At 36.6% G+C, this 17,897-nt stretch overlaps 1 protein-coding gene across 1 annotated transcript in view; it reads left to right on the top strand.

Moving 5' to 3' along the window:
* Nucleotides 1–1,740: 1,740 nt before the first annotated feature.
* The window catches only part of LOC131737405 (ATPase family AAA domain-containing protein 2B-like), a 38,281-nt gene continuing 22,124 nt past the window's right edge, over nucleotides 1,741–17,897 (top strand). Inside the window, exons 1-7 of the mRNA XM_059025963.1 lie at nucleotides 1,741–1,833; nucleotides 2,294–2,479; nucleotides 4,164–4,299; nucleotides 8,722–8,918; nucleotides 9,106–9,265; nucleotides 9,854–9,976; nucleotides 11,152–11,280. Coding sequence (XP_058881946.1) covers nucleotides 1,741–1,833; nucleotides 2,294–2,479; nucleotides 4,164–4,299; nucleotides 8,722–8,918; nucleotides 9,106–9,265; nucleotides 9,854–9,976; nucleotides 11,152–11,280 — 1,024 coding nt within the window. The remainder of the gene's footprint in view (nucleotides 1,834–2,293; nucleotides 2,480–4,163; nucleotides 4,300–8,721; nucleotides 8,919–9,105; nucleotides 9,266–9,853; nucleotides 9,977–11,151; nucleotides 11,281–17,897) is intronic.

The following is a 17,897-nucleotide window of genomic DNA, read 5'->3' on the forward strand; positions in this document are numbered from 1 at the left end:
ACATTTCTAATAAACATTACTTGAATGCGGTTTTATTAAATAATGCTGCAGGCTCGTCTAGGGAGTGTTAATGCTTTTTAATTTACACATGTACAGTAAACATCTTGGAACTAAAACTGCATAATAATCTTGCTCATCTTGCTTTACTGCTCAGTGGTTTGGATTTAGATTTACTTCAAAGCTTTCAGTTTTTTTTCTGTAGGAAAATAAATAATGAAATGCATCTGAAATAAACAAGTAATAATTTTACGCTTTTCTCTCTCATTAGGTATTCCTAAATGCAGACTGTAGGCATAACATATATTCTCCTAGTTTCTGAAATTAACATAAATAAAAAAGATACATTCAATAATTTAATAAGAAAAGATCCTGAACTAAATGTTTTTTTTTTTGTTTTTTTTTTAAATTATTTGCATTGTGTATTTGGAGAATCTATATTCTCTGTTGCTTATTCATGACTGCTCACTGCATTTGTTTAGTAAACATTTTAAGGAACTTGAATGCCTTCTACTGTACATATACTCAGTTGATTTGTTAAATTAATATTCTCTTGGGTGGCCAATTTGTGATACACTGTAGTGGTGCCCATGTTAAATCTGTAATCCCATTAATGTAAATGTAATGAAACTCTGTTTCAGACAAAGGGTGTTGCCACGTTTTTATAGAAAACCTGTAGAGAAAAAAAAAGCTTTTCATGCCTCCCAGCAGATAATTGAAAAATTAACTGCGCGTTTTCCAGAGCAGCGTACTAACAATTGCCTTTGTATTAATTTTTGTGAAGAGCACACTGAAATAAGAGCCTGTCTGTTCAAAGTGTCTCTGGCACCCTGCAGCTTTCAACAAGTGATGACGTGGCTTCACTTGAGCAAGACTGCTGTGACCTGCTGACTGCAGAAAGACAGCAGTATTGGTTTTTGTTTCAGTAATGTTATAAAATACCAAAGTGGCCTGGTTAACATTACCTTGACTTTAGCGTGCTGGATGAAAATATTCATGGCCTGATGATTGCATGTTTTGAGTACCATGCAAACTTTACCTCAGTTGGGCATATGGTAGGATTGTACTATTTAACTGCGTAATCGAAGGAAATGCCACAACTGTCTACAGGTGTAATGATAAATTTTACAGACTGGCCAAAACAACATTTTAAAGTGTTTTAAAAAAACAAAATTTGGTAATGCTTTATAGTGCAGAAAAACAGGCGGAAATAGGGCTGAGTGTAAAGAGTTAAAAAAAGAAATGGAGTGCTGTTTTAAAAAAAAAAAAAAAAACGTTCTTTTGCTGCACGCAAACTTTGTCAGGCAATGGCAAAAGCAATGGAGAGTGCTCTGTCTCACAGTGATGAACAGCTCTTAGATCTCTTGAAAGCAGCTTATTTGCTTATTTTAAAGCAACACCAGTGTGAATGATGGTTCAGTAAAATATATATCGTTTTTTATATGCAAAAGTGCCTTTTCTTTTGCCATTCCCCCCTAAAATGTTGGCTCCCCCCCCATTGGCAGCAGGATAGGGGGGAAATCCCCCCCAGCACACAAATGGAATTCAAGCCTTGTATTAAATATTAATTTAACATGAATTTAATATGCAGTTGCATATCTATTTAATATTAATTTATGCCACGCAATATAAAGCGGTACCCAGAATTCTTTCTGATTCTAAAAGCACAAATGTCTAGTTTGAATATGAGAAATAAACCAAACAAAAATAACTACCATCCAAAACTGGATAATATTATAAAAAATGGATGGAATGTATATGAAGATCTGTGGATTTGTACTAGATTGTGGTAATGACCTGCACCATCATTCTAATTCTGTGCAGAACAGACTACCAGTAATCTTATGAAATAAGTTCTAAGAAGGGTAGGTGGCACTGTATCACTACTTCTATGAACTGTGTTACGTGTTCTGTTGTAGATTATCTATCCTGTGTGGAACCTTTTTTATTGTTCACTTTTTGCTATGTACAATAAAAACATTTGTCTATGCTCTAGAAATCCCCCTTGTAACATGTAGAATCAAAAGGTGGATTATTTTACCTGCTGCTTCTATTTAGCAGAACACCTTTATACTGCGTAGATTAGTTTTTTGGGCCCGGATTGATAACCTGGACTGGGTACAAATCCATTCCCGCTACTAGCTTAGTTTTTCCCAAACAGATCACATTCTCGTAATCATAAGAGTAAATGTTTTGGTATCCTCCGAAGCTAATCCCAACAATGGATGGTTATTGCTATTTTGATTTACTGCATTTTCTCCCATTTATTTAAAAGAACGTGTATTTTGTATCCCAGGTGTTCCGCGAGGCGCGGAGGACCGTCCCGAGCGTGGTCTACATGCCCCAGATCAGCGAGTGGTGGGAGGCCATCAGTGACACCGTGAGAACGACATTCCTGACCCTGCTTCAGGACATCCCTTCCTTCTCGCCGATCCTAATCCTGGCTACCTCGGAAATCGCTTACAGGGAGCTGTCGGAGGAGGTAACGCTTGCTTAAATGTCTTCATGCTTTTTCTTCACTTCAAAGGGTTTCAATAGATTTAATTATAGCAATAAAAAACAGAAACAAAGAACCTTCATTTACATACATGGCCAGAAGTTCCCTGTTTTATCCCCGGCTGCTTCACAGGTTTCATCCAACCCTGCTGTCTGGTAGCACCACCCACTGAGAGACATTGGGACTCCCGTTGCTTTGGGCTCGCCCACTGCCGCTGCCTGTCAGTTCTAGCTCCTTGATCACCAGTGAGCTCTGCAATGACTAGTGCAGGGGGACTCAATCACACTTTTTTTTTCCTACTCAAGTGTTTTAAGAAATAGCACAGCAATTCATTTTGCTTTTTTTTTTTTTTTTTTTTTTTTTAAATCAGTACCTTGCAAATCTTTGAATACATGGAAATGAAGTGATCATTTGGTCGTAAATATCGCTTACCTGTGGGTCTATAGTAACAAACTTTATTTATCTACTTTATGCATGAGCATTGTTTATTACTGCTGTGTGCACTAGTGTATCAGAAAACAGATTCTGCTTTTTGCCTGCACTTTGTAACTCTGAGACAGTTATGCATGATCCTGCTTCAACTGTACCTGTAAGTTTCTATAAATGACATATATTCTGAGTGGAATTTTATTCCACTAGTAATGTGGTACAGCCAACTGCAAAGCAGACATTTTTCATCATGGATTTAGACATATGATTACCATTTGAAAAAAAAAAAAATCATACAAGTTTGAAACACTTTTAAAAACAGATTTCAATATGTGGACTTGAATTAATTCAATGCCAGCAATACTTTGTGTGTGCACATGGAGCTGAATGTGACAAGCTTTGTGCTATTGTGTGATCCCAGTTCAGGGCATTGCTTGTGGTTAACTGGAACAATGAGGGATTGGTGACAGCACACCCGTCTGAAAAAGCTGAAAAAATGTTAAGGGAATCAGTATTTAAGGCCTGCATTTGAACTGCAAACCACCTGCATGGGGACTGTATTTCTGAATAATATCAACTGTAAATGTCTTGATGTGCATTTTTGTGGTGCAACATCAATACAGTGCTCATAATCCCATCCATAATTATGTATAAAACACTCAATAGTAGTATATGTAGTAACACAGAATACAAAAAAAAAGCTCAACAGTGAAGTCTTTATCAACTGTCTTTTAAAATAATCTCACCGCCACCTGCACAGTTGGTACACAGGGAGTTATAGTGTAGACTAGTAACTGTAAAACAGTAAAATACTGGGAGAGCATGATTACAGAAAAAAAACAGTGCATATGGTAAGGACTGTCTCACGGAATTAAAAACAGTTGGTAAAAGATTTGAATGGTACTGTTTGTAATCTGAGGATTTTCTTTTTATATATTAAGTTATGAGTTGATACTAATTGATTCATCAGAAATAATAGAGGTTTTAAGCACATCTTATTTAACTAAGAATGTCACATTATACAGCAGCCATTCTTATTCATATTCGGCTCTGTCACAATTCACAATGTGGAGCAACACTAACAGTGTTCAAGCCATGAGAGGTTGTTATCCCATACTACAGTCTGCTTTATGTAGAAAAGTATGGTGGGTCATAACATCTTTTTTATAACGGTAATGATGATAATAATAAATATCTGCAAAGGCTACTGTTTTGAGATTCCAATGGTCTTTATTGGCAGGTGAAATGCATCTTCAGGAGCAGATATGGTGAAGTAGTGAGTCTGAAGAGACCAAGCGAGGATGACAGAAGAAGGTTTTTTGAAGACTTGATTGTTGTACAAGCAGCCAGACCTCCAGCACGAAGGAAAAATGCAGGTATGAAACAAATGTCACGCAAACGCACACCTACTAGATCCTATGACAAATAGAGGCACTTACATTAATGGTGTTGTAGATGCTAACAAGTCCGCCAATGTTCAGAAACGGTTGAAAAATATTGCGTATTTAAACGCAGACCTGTTTTTTGTTTGTGTTGTTTAGTGCCCACTATAGATAGATAGATAGATAATCTATCTATAGGCTGCATCTTTTAGGACTGGAGGAATAGAACTTTGTTCTGCATTTTTTATTAATAGACCTGTATTAATAGACCTGTATGAGCAATACCATTCCTATGATCTATTTAAAACAAGAGCTTTCTCTTGTTTTAAATAGTTCTTTCGTGATTTCTGAGGTATAAAAAGATTTTCCTACCAAACCAAATAAAAATTTGACATTGTCTTCTTTATACAATCTACACCGCATAATCGGGATCCTGATAATCGCTTAAATGGGATAAAACTCTGGGAGACGCTTTTTCCCCCAATGCTATTTATGTCATTTAATTGGGACATCACTTAGTTTAATTGGGATACAGTATTTCCAAATGATGAATGGAGATCGCTTTTCAGAGCAAGACACAATGCAGTGAGTACGTGATTACACTGTGAATTGCGTAAACCATGTTGAACTCTTGAAGGAGCTGGAGTCAAAGAAAGTTGGCATGTCAACATCGTAGGTGCCTCACCTTGTGATAACATGGGATTTCATTATTTTCCATTTCATGTAGAAATAAAAAACAAACAGCGATTTTCATTTAGTTTAGGAATAAAAAAATAAGCACTTAACTCACATTTTAAATGATGTATTTAACATTTAATCATAATGTGATGTAATTCCATTCTTTTTCTTTTCATTTATAAACAACAAAATGTGACTAAGGTCGTCTCAAATGCCTCTCGTTTAATTGGGACAGCTGCTTATTCAGGATATTTTTACTTCTCCCGAGGCGTCGACTGTGTATTGTGACATTTGTATGACTGCCTAAAATGTTTCCCTGTTATCGGAATAAGCTACCTTGCAGGATATCACAAAGGTGTCTTTATTTATTTATTTATTTATTTATTTAATTAATTAATATATTTTCCCCTACTCTTTAATACACTTATTCTGTACAGCATAGTTTTTATATTTATTTCCATTGCACTCTGTTAAGTTTACGCTATCTGTGTTTGTGTTTATACCTACCTGTCTCTTTGTCTAAAGCCTGCCAGGAAGCTTTATTAGTACAGGGTAACTATAAATTGCTTCCCTGCTGCTGCATTAACCTTGAATCCACGCTTGAATTTGTTCCTGCTGTGGATATCAAAATATATCTACTTTTGTGAGCTAACAATGTGATGTATACAGAAATACTCAGCAAATACACCAGAACAGTGGGATATAGACTGCCTTGAAATCCTGAACAAATGTTATTTATAGAACCAAACTAAAATATTCTCATACAAAGCCGGGTGCCTCGTCAGCATGCTGGCTGCAAAAACAACAAGGTGAGGTTTTCTTTTCCATATTGAACATCTGGAAAGCAAAAAAGGTTTTGCTTCATTGTTAGCTGCCAACCATGTCAACTCTGACATCAAATACAGCCAGGACTTCAACTGCTAATACCTGTTTGCAAGTTACAACATTTTTTTTTTTTTTTTCTGTTGCAAAACATCAAAATGGTTGCCATACAGAACCATGTGTTGGTAATGTTCTGTTATCCTGCTTGAGTGCCCAGTATATTGAAACAGCAGGCAGCAGTGTGGAGTAGTGGTTAGGGCTCTGGACTCTTGACCGGAGGGTCGTGGGTTCAATCCCAGGTGGGGGACACTGCTGCTGTACCCTTGAGCAAGGTACTTCACCTAGATTGCTCCAGTAAAAACCCAACTGTATAAATGGGTAATTGTGTGTAAAAATAATGTGTAAAAAATAATGTCATTGTATGTAAAAATAATGTGATATCTTGTAACCATTGTAAGTCGCCCTGGATAAGGGCGTCTGCTAAGAAATAATAATAATAATAATAATAATAATAATAATAATAATAATAATAATATGAGTTACTTTACAAATAGAGAAACATTGTATGAGAGATGGCAAAAACACCCTACAGTTAATTTCGTGTACGTGATGGTGGTAGCCTAAAACCATACACTGTAGTATTACTTATGGGTTTGCTTGTTTTGTTTATAAAAATGAATCTGCATTTAATGATGTAAAAGGGTACTTTTGGATTTGGATGTAGAATACAGTACAACTCTTGACCTGAGCTGCCGTAGAACTGTTTGAATTAAACAGTTCTTAGGAGTTGAGCCACACATTTACACCTGTGCTGGGCTCTGTACCCTGTTGGTGTGCACATAGCCCCTGAGCTAAAATGCATGACCTCAACATCATGTATCCATGGCGACCTCATTACACACAGGACGGAAAGTAAAAAAAACACCTGTCGAATACTGGCATGCTTAGAAATGATGACAAATTAATTAATATGGATATACTTGATGAAGTATTTTAATTTACATATTTTTTGATAACTGAAGACTTTTTAATTTTAAGAGCCATGATCACTTAGCAACTGTGAACAGAGGGGGTATTTCTTTTATATTATGCAATTAAGATGTATCTTTATCTTTTGTCATGCATTGTTATTGAACTATGCTGTACATGTTTCAGGTAAACCAATATATATATATATATATATATATATATATATATATATATATATATATATATATATATATATATATATATATATATATATATATATAATTTTGGTCATATGAGCTAAATATGAGCTATTTTGTTAGTTCTTAGATTTCACGACATTATCGGACAAGTGTAATTTTTGTGCTTGTACTTGTATCCTCTTTTTATTGGTTACTAAAATAATTGAATCAACACACTCTGGTCTCATGTATCGAGCAATCCATGGCGTTGGCTAAGTAAGTATGCGTCCTGTTGCCAAGAAGATGGCATTAAAATGATGCATTAAAATGGCTCTCAGCCTGCCTTTTGAGCAGGTCACATTTAGGATGGCTCAAACTAGGACGACTGGGTTAACACCAGAGGTGGGTCTCGGTAAGAGAGGTTTTATCTGGAATAACCTCGAGGCTAGCTGCTGATCTGATGAAATGTGGCAGAGTGTTCCAGCACAAAGGGGCTCTGAAAACAAAGTTGGATGCCTGTTTGTTATTTGGATGAAGGCCCTTAATGAGTAATTACAAAATGTTTGACGTTAATGGACTCTTGGGCTATTATTCAATAATTTGTAGATGTGTGCTTGCTAATGTGTGATAAATGCACTCCGACATATTCCTAAGTGCTTGCATCAGAGGGGTGAATGTTCGAAGTGCTGAAATGCAAGACAGTGCTTCCCAACCCTGGTCCTGGAGACCCTGTGTGTCTTCTGGTTTTCATTCCCTGAGCGCTCAATTACTGAATTAGTCCCTGAACTAATAATTTGCTTAATTGTACCTTTTTAATTGTTCTCTACACCTAAAAAGTTGCAGATTTCAAGTTACTGATAAAATGTTATAGCTAACTTAAATTCTGCAACTGTTTAAGAGTTGAAAACAAGTAAAAAGGTCTAATTAAGCAAATTATTGGTTCAATTAAGGGTCAAGTTAAGTAACTGAGCGCTCAGATGGAATGAAAACCAGAAGATCTTGCTAATTTACTATTCAGAGTGATACAAGTGAAGAAAACAGCTGTTGGATTTGTGATAATTACTGCTTTTCTTAGGCTCTGTGAAGAAGCAATCCACATAAATCCAAGCAGCTGTTTCTTCAATTGTTTCACTTGAAATGATAAATTAGCCCAGTCAACACCTATGACCCTCACCTGATTGTCAGCACCTGATTTCTGTGGAGAGCGCAGTCCGAATAATTGGTTTGTGCAGCACTATTTGTAATAATTATGTTTTTATATAAATCTACCTGTATATAAAAGCATATTCAAGTTATTCAGTATAAAAATCTGGGGATACATTGAGGCGCCAGTCTGTTTCTATGTGACTCTTGACTTAAGTTTTAAAATGTAAGTTCCTAGCTGGCTTCCTACCATTTTTCATACATTTTTATTACAACGATTTATACAAACTATAGCACCTTGTTCGTTCATGTCAGTCTGCACCTGTCAAAGTTCCCTGTGATTTATAAGCTGCACTGCAAACCCCAACCCAGTCAGTTCAGCATGCTGCAGCATCCTTTACTGAACCTGGTCTATACTTTTACCAAATGTGGTCCATAGTGTTGGACCGTGTAAAATTAAAGATATGAAAGTGGATTTTAGAACAGTAGTTGCTGCATCTTATATTGATGTTGAAAGTAAGTTTTTTATTTAAACGTAACCAGCTAAATTACTGCAGAAATGAGCAATGGTCCCAGGGCGCTGTGCCCCCCACATCCTAAGCACTTTGTGTACCTTGTTGTGCAGCCCTTCTTTCCCTGGAGGTGCTTGCTCCCGCTGTGCCCCCGCCGCCCCGCCAGCTCTCCGAGGAGGAACAGAAGAGGCTGGAGGACCAGGAGGAGACCACACTGAGGGAACTGCGGCTCTTTCTCAGGGACGTGACCAAACGGCTGGCCAACGACAAGCGTTTTAACATCTTTGCCAAACCTGTGGACATTGAGGAGGTACACACAACACTTACAACTAGAGTATACGAAAGAGAACATTTATATTTTTTAGTGTAATTTATTTTTTAATTGAAATAGAACAGTGCTTATAGTGTGTGTGTTTGTTTATGTATGTGAGTGTGTGTGTGTGTATAGTGTGTGTATATATATAATATATATATATATATAAACATTTATATTTCAGGTTTCGGATTACCTTGAAGTTATTAAACAACCCATGGATTTGTCAAAAATCATGACCAAAATCGATACACACAAATACTTCACTGGGACGGAGTTTCTAGCAGATATTGACCTCATCTCCAGCAATGCTCTAGAGTACAATCCGGACAAAGACCCAAGAGGTAAGGAGAACTGCAGTATAAGTTCATATATTTAAATACAGAAAAGTAAGGCACTTCTTCACTAGTACTGAAACGAAGTCAGGGCCGAATAAGAAATAGGTTTTGCTGTAGCCCACTGTACCCATTATTAAATAAGCTACTATGTTCTTACCCATTTTAACCAACTGTCTTTTACTGTAAAACCAACAATGAAGTCTTAAGTTCTGCGTCCATTGAAGCATAAGGTTCTCTCCTAAACCAATTTGAATTCCAGGGTAGTTTTTCTGTGGGCTGTTTTAGAAAGTTAATCCTAGAACTGATATATTTTATTTAGGCTAATTGCTGATTAGTGACTGAAGAGAGATTTAATCTGGGAAAAGTGCCTGAGTGACCTTAATGCTACATTCTTCATAAGCTGAAGAGATTTGACTTTTTAAACGTTTGCTTTCTCGTAACTTTCATGACGATTGCATCACCACACTGAGATTGTCTCTGCTTTTAAAGCGGTTTGTTCTGCATCCAGGAACATGAACCCATAAGATGATTGGATGATCTAAAAATAGCCTCACACGGTCAGTTTCTAATGCATATTATTTTCTCATTCTGTAGATAAAATAATCCGGCATAGAGCTTGTACCCTGAAGGACACCGCGCATGCAATTTTTGCAGCTGAGCTGGATCCGGAGTTTAATCGAATGTGTGACGAGATCAAGGAATCGAGGAACAAGAGGGGTAAGTGCCTGTTCAGCAAATATTGTCACAAATTAAAGTCTCTAGCAATAAAGCCATTTGAATGTTTCATGCAAATTTTCATTTTAACTCTTTAATCTAATTGTTATGGCCAGATCCTTTCCCTTTTAATTGCAAGAATATGCAGCTCTGTAAAATGTCCTACTATTGCAGAGCATATGCTTATAACTAACCATATTCTGATAGACACCATTAATTTAATAGCAAATGATAGGTACAGTATATAGTAAGTTAGTTTATGCTCATCATATATAGGTCCCTCAGTGAAAACCACTATTCTGAATAAGAGGGTGCCATTTACATGTACATTTGTAGTATATTGTGTTTCACCCCTGAAAGTTATTATAAAGCACAGCAATTACACTTGTATATGTGTTATGTCGAGAGTATCTACTTTGTAGTTCCTGCTCCCCCCGAAACACATGAATACGCTTACCAGAGAGGCTTACCTCATGACACCAACACCACATGGGTTTTTGTTTTTCAGTTTTATTCAGAAATGAAAATAAGGATTAGCAGTGGTCAATGTGTGAAGTTGACATTTTAGGATACAAATGGATTGGAGGCGATTCCTAATGGCAGTCAGACAGTACTTTGGGAATGTCTAAAAATATTCATGTTTTCCAGAGGTTTCTTCCCTGCACCTCCCCTGACTGTGTGTAGTAAACAGTGCCTGGGATGCGCTGTGGCCTACAAGGGAGCTTGCCAAGTTATTTGGGCCATGATAATTGCACAGCCTAAACAGGGGTTTGTGAACATGCCTGTGGTGACTGTGCAACTCCATATGGCAACATGCTCCAGAGCGGTGGTTACCAACCCTGTCTGCTGGTTTTCATTCCAGCTGAGATCTAAATTACTTAACTAGACCCTTAATTACACTGATAATTTGCTTATTTAGACCTTTTTAATTGTTTTCTGCTCTTAAACAGTTGCAATTCAAGTTACTTATAAAATGTTAATTGAAAACAATTAAAAAGGTCTAATTAAGCAAATGCAGTTCAATTAGGTGTCTAGTTAAGTAATTGAGAGCTCAGTTGGAATGAAAACCAGCAGACATAGGGGGTCCCCAGGACCAGGGTTGGGAAACTGCTCCAGAGTGTGTGCTCTGCATTGTGTTCCTTATGCAGTTATGTAAACTGAGTTGCTTGTGTACTCAGGTTTCCAGACGACAGCAGAACAAACAGAACCTTTTGGTTCTGCGTCCAGAAGAATGGGAACTAGAGGTGAAGAGGCGGCTCGGGGAACACAAGGAAATGGAACTGAAGGCTCTTCAAATAAGTGCAGCAGTGAGTATTGGAAGTTAGAACGAAGCCTTGAGTATTTAATAATAAAAACAAAAAAACATACATTGGTTTGATGTGTTATGGACTCTGAAGTATTTAATGTCAGTTTAAATAGTCAAAATGTTTTTTCTGTAGTACATTGTTGTACTTTATACTGTAGTATACCTTTTTCCCCCCCCCAATTCTACAGGATTCTTTGTATGTATATACTACTATCACGAAGTACATGAAGTTACACATTGTTTGAGATATCCCCTTTAGTTTGTGGCTAGAATCTGATTGTGAGGTGAAGATGATTTGCTATTATGCATGGCTAAATTCTTAGTAAAGAACGACAACTCCATTAAAGGGGTAATAACCAAGGCTGTGTAAACCATTTTTTTCCTGATTTTATTTGCAAGCCCCTTATCATATTTCTGTAGGTTGTTTGATTTTGTAGATTTTATTTTCATTCAGGCCATTTATCACTCTAGATTACCTCCGTGTGCAGTGGTTAAGATCCCACCTGAAACCATTTAAAATCCTCTGTGCAGCAAAGGGAGTTTCATGTGGCCAGGAATTTAATTTCAGCGACAGTTAAAATGGACCGTCTGGAAAACTGAGATTTACAGACGAATGGCAAGGCTCTTGCAAAACAGTTGTTATGCTAACGAGATGTAAAAACAAAAACATTGGCTATTACCTTAAAGGATGGTCAAATGGGTGTTTGCCTGTCTGCTTTAGTATACGTCTTTACCTTCATTTTCATTTCAACAAGGTGAGTCAGTGGAGCAGTTCGAATTGGTAAGGCCCTTTGCAGCCACAAGATGGTGCATTGTTCTCCATGAGACTTGTTTTTCTATGTGCTATTGTATGCTGGTAAACCAATTGGATGAAGTGTACACTTAATACTAAAACATGTATTTGACTTCTGACGTGAGTGAGCTACGTTTAGCAGTTGCTTTGGAAAGAGGAAAAGCAAGACTGTACTGTATATACATTGTGCTTTTATCACACATGCCTTTTGTAGATAAAAAGCATCTCGTGATGTGTCGGCTTACTTTGCAGTCTCTAACTTTTACAAGTCTTGCGATTATAGTTTTAAAGACTATTGCTACAAATATGTCTAAAGTGATCTTTTGCTGATTTTTTATTTTAATTTCAGTTTTTGTGCACTGAAAGAAGGTAGTAAGAGTAGCTACAGGATGTGCTCAAAACTGTCTGCATTTCTGCTATGGCCCATGTCCCAATTTACATGAAAATGCAATAACTGGCATTTGTGCTATGCAAAAGGCTTCAGGCACCAGTAGGTTATTCTTGCCCGGCACAGACTTTCTGCTCATTTAAGGAGGGCTAGATTCACTGTAGCTGTGTAGCAAAAATCTAACATGGAAATGTTTCCTGATTTTTTTTTTTTTTTTTTTGTGAAAACTGTGTAGCAACATCTGCAACAGTACAGTAGCTGAAGTTAAATACTGCCACAGTGCTGAGAAAGTGAGATGCCCTTCTACCTGGTATTTACCTTCATTTGCTAGATCAGTGGTTTTCAACCTTATTTTAAGCTGTACACCTGTCTGGAGGTTTCACCTCAAGTGCGCTTTTACAACTGTCGATTTACTGAATGGTACCACAGTTGCAATAACAGGCAAAATTAATCAGATTAACATTTTTTTAGATGTTTTATTTAACACATAATGCATCAGTTTGGGACGGACAAACTGCTGGTTTAGGACAGAATACCAAATGGTAATTCTTAAGACTTTTAATTACAAGTCTTTGGATGCACAGAATCCAAAGACTGTATTTGGGAATCTCTTCGGAAACACGTGTGTTCGCTTTCTATTCAGTAAAGTTATAAATAATCTGAAATAGTCTGCATGTTACCATTTTTGTTCTCGTCCCAGCAGAATTGTGTGCCATTTAAGATGTTTACATTCCAAACATTACCTTCAAGATAAACTATAATAACTAACAACTTTTTAGTAAAGCCAATATAAAAAAGACCCAAAGGGATCTTTCTGTCAAGTTGCACTTCCTTCTTTTTCTTTTGCAAGTAAGAAATGTATCCACTCGAGAAACGATACACAGGATAATCTGGATGTACTCTTCAAACGCCTTCAACCAGTCGCTATTGCTGTTAGTAAACTGCAGCCATGCCTAATAAATAAAACAGAAAACGTCAAAGGATGTGTTGTGATTATTATTTTTATTTACCAGAGCATTTATACTCTAAAATAATGTAGAAGGATTGTGCTTCACTGATTTAGTATTCAAGTATATGACGAGTTTAAAAATGGAAAGTTCATGAGCAGCACTGATCACTCTAAGCAGAGCTCTCCATGCAGAATTGCCAGACGCCTGCTTCACCCACCCTAATATCAGACTGGAAATCCACTTAAACAAAGTCACGCATGCGTACAGGTGGATGATAATTTTGAAACAAACCTTTTGAGCTGCTAAACAAAAAAGGATTATTTATGCACAGTGGATAGTGGATTAGAGATCTTATATAATACCGTTAAAAAATAAATTCAAGATCATTTTTATTTTGTGCATTTCTGAGTTGTCATGTGTACCCCCTAGGAACCTTAGAAGTACCCGCAGGGCCATCTAATAGTAGCGGGACTACAAATTAGCTACTTTCAGCATAACACATATAAGTTTAACTTGTTCTTACTATGCTTATAATAACTTTCAGGGGTGAAACACAATAGACTAGAACATGTACATGTAAATGGCACCCTCTTATTCAGAACAGCGTTTTTCACTGGGGGACCAATCTATTGTGAGCATAAACTAATTTACTATATATTGTATCTTGTGGTGGTGTTATTTCCATAAGTGATAACCACTTTGACTGCTAGCTGGACTTGAGACAAAAGTTTTGTCCCTTTTGAGTTTTTTTTTACTGGAATTGGCACGTCTGGCTGGACTCCCTTTCTGTTTTACATTTGATGTTTCAATTAGTTGGAGCTTGGAGGATAAATAGACCACATCTAGAAATACACTGGTGCTGAGTTTGCTGCAGTCTTAATTTTGTGACAACAGTCCTTCTGGTCCACATAGTCAAGGTGACTGTGCTAAGGATCAGTGTACGGGTCTGCAGATTTGATCCCTGTGTCATTAGCACAGCTTTTTTTTTTTTTTTTTGTAAAACTGTTTTTATTGTTTTACTTTTTGCTGCACAGATAACAAAACAAAACCAAACAAAAAAATACAATTGGGAAAGGGGATGGGAGGGAGGGTTCACATTGCAAGGCACTTGGGAGTACTGTACATCAATTCTGAGACTCAAAGTGAATACAATATAGTTCTATGTGCAGGTTGCAACAATCCATCAAAGATACAATTTATATAAAATGTATCAATTTGTAAAACAGCACAATATACATGTTCAGCAAACCATCACATATTAATATTATACTCGTTGTTCTACAGCAATCAAATATATACAAAGAAGATCGTACAGTTCGACCCTGGCGCTGTTTTTTTTTTCCCCCCATTTAGGAGGCACCTCACTAGATTGTCCCACATCTTTTCAAATTGATCTGATTTGTTTTTATCTTCTGCTAAGCTATGTTCTATGTTTAAATAATCAAGCATTAATTAGGTTTTTCCAATGCTGGATTTTAGGAGCTAAATTGGACTTCCAGTTTTACAGAATTAGTTTCTTCAAAACAAGTGAAGAGAACATCACTATCCAGCTAAGGGGGTATCTTAGGTTTGAGTCATGAATTGTAGTAGGCTGAGGGAGGGGGTAAAATCTATAGTAGCCAGCTCTCCAATTCGCACCATAGTTTTCTAATTTTCCAGCAGTCCCAAAAGGGGCGCATTTTGAACAAGTATCTGGAATGCTATTATTAAAACTGTGTAGGACATTACGAGTGTAGTAAATTCTAGTCATCAGTTTATAATGTATTAAACAAAGATTTTCATTAGTAGTAATATCAGTAATAGCAACACTCTTTCCAGTTTAGAGATACATTATCACGACCCAGATCCAGGTTCCATTTATCATGTATTCTGTCTAAGGTGGAGTTGTTACTGGAGGACTTTATCAAAGTATTATATAGTCTTCCAGTAAGATGAGTGCTTAGATTTTTATTACATAGTATGCATTCAATATCACTGTCGTCAACGGTGTATCCTGTTGAAAAATTACGTATAATGAAGTTTTTAATCTGAAGATCTCTAAATGTTTCAAAATCAAATTTTGAATTTATCTTTGAATTCAGAAAGTGTCAAAACTGAATTGTTTTTAGCCAAATCCATTATCTGCTTTATACCGTTAGCTCTCCAAGTGGGCCAGGAAAGGGGACTGTCCTGGACCTTGATCCAGGGATTATTCCAGAGTTGTGTAGATTTGGGAATTGTAATAGGTTCTTTTAATAAATCTTTCATTTTAAACCATGAGCGGCTTGTATTATTAAATATAAAGTTATCAGTGTTGTGACTTTTGATTTTTGAGAAAATCAAAAGAGGGTTTAAGGATGCATTTGAGAGTTTTCTATATTTACCCACAGTTCCTCCTCTGAGGCATTTATGATATGATAAAGATAGAAGCTTTGTGAGTAAGTTGATGAAGCTGAAGATTTGGAAGATTCAAACCACCTTTGGATTTTGGGGAGTGAAGCAAGTTTCTCTTAAGTCTGTGTGCCTTATTGGACCAAACGAATGATGTAATCAAAGAATATACTCTTGAAGAAAGTTTCTGGGGAAATAATAGGAATTGTTGAGAATGTAAATAGAAACTTTGGTAACCAAATCATTCTGAAGAGGTTGATTCTGCCTGAAATATTAATAGGGAGGTCAGACCATTTTTTCAAGTCAGATTTCAATTTAGTAATTAATGGAAGGAAATTATCTTTGTATACTGTTTCTTATGAGAGCGTATATGACACCCTAGATACTTATTACTTTTAGTTTGCCACTTAAATTCTTTAAGTATGTTGGGAACAGTGTCAGTATTAATAGGCATTATTTCTATTTTAACTTTGTTAATTTTATAACCTGAGATTAATGAATAATCATTAAAAATAGACATGAGACGGGGCATCGTTGATTCAATGTTGGTTGAGTAATGAAGTAAATCATCTGCATAAAGGCTTATAATTGCATTTTTCAATATTAATCCCCTTCATTTCTTGAGACTCTGGCACAGCTTTTTTTTTTTTTTTTTTAAACAAGTTAGTTTTGATTTCTGGGCTTTCTGACAAAAGGTTAATTACTAATGTTCTGGATTAGCAAAACTAGAGACTGAAACCGTTTTATAATATTTATCCAACGAGCAGGAATAGCATGTGAGCATGTATCCCACCTGCCCTGAACTGCCCTCTTCAGTGTCCATGGCAAACTGCTGTGAACGTGGTGGTGGTTTTGTGAAGTGTAATACTGTCTACTGAATTTGAAACAATCAGTCTCACCATTTGAGATGCAATGCATATTGTGGTGCGATATCGGGCCAGCTCACTAAATGACAGTCAGTCTTCACCTCTGCCTTTAGTCTCTCTATTCTTGCATTAAGAAGGGGATTGGGTAGTGGAAGAAGATTGAATGATATATTCAATCAATGGGAGATACAGTTTCCTATGACTCTGTAGGAATGGAAATTGTAGCAGTTTGATCCATTCCTGGTTTTACTGTGAGTTTTTAATAAGACTCGCTTGAACTTGTTACCTGTACGCTGCTATGCAACAGGAGTCTTATTTCCATCCCTGGTGTCCATTTGTGCTCAGATGGGATGGGTCAGCTTTCATGAAGTAGCTAGCTTGTGTGACATGGAATTAAACTGTTCTTGAGGTTTGCCTGTAGTGGAATCTTTAATGTGTGAGAGTGAGACATTGTGTAACTATATATATTTGGATCATTCAAGATATGGAGGATTTTAAGAGTAATTTCTTTTTACAAACTTTTTTTTATTGACTATGCCTGGAAAGATCATGATCTTCACTCAAATAGGGCAGATCTATACAAGAAACAAGGCTGCTTAGCTCCAGAACCTGGGATGTGGAGCCACAGGTCTGTAATGTTCCTCTGGTATGGAAGCACTACATTCAAACAGGTTTCTTATCTGATGAGTGAGGAAAGAGACAAAAACAAAACCCAGCTTGTAAGTGAGGACATTGAATGGAGCCCCCCTCTGGATTGTCCTTGTCACTGCACATTAAATTATCTTCAATTTTATAATAGCAAGATTTAAAGCTTGTTTGCTGCCACCTGAGTAAATGATCAATGGATTATGAATTGATAATGGTCCGGCAGGGCTTTGGGCATGCTGCTGTTTGAAATACTACAATGCAGTGTGGTTTGAAACTTAAAGAATAATCAGGATACTGTTGTTTTTTATGACAGCCAGGCAATTTACCATTGGAGTGCTTCTTTTAAGCCTTTCTCCATCTTCTAAAAGGATCTTGAAGAAGTCCAAACATTTCTGGAGTACCTGATTTTAAACAACAGTGAACATTTTATTTCACTTTATATCCACAAGAAATTAGTGTGCAATGTTAAAGGGTACATAAGGACCTTTTTATTTTATAGTATTACATGCTCCCATGTGTTGCTACAACTGTTTACCTAAGGTGTGTGTTATTTAATTTTTTTTTTACATTTTGACCACTTTTTTAAACTTTTAAATTGCATTC

The sequence above is a fragment of the Acipenser ruthenus genome, chromosome 6 (assembly GCF_902713425.1).
Source record: "Acipenser ruthenus chromosome 6, fAciRut3.2 maternal haplotype, whole genome shotgun sequence".
Taxonomy (NCBI): domain Eukaryota; kingdom Metazoa; phylum Chordata; class Actinopteri; order Acipenseriformes; family Acipenseridae; genus Acipenser; species Acipenser ruthenus.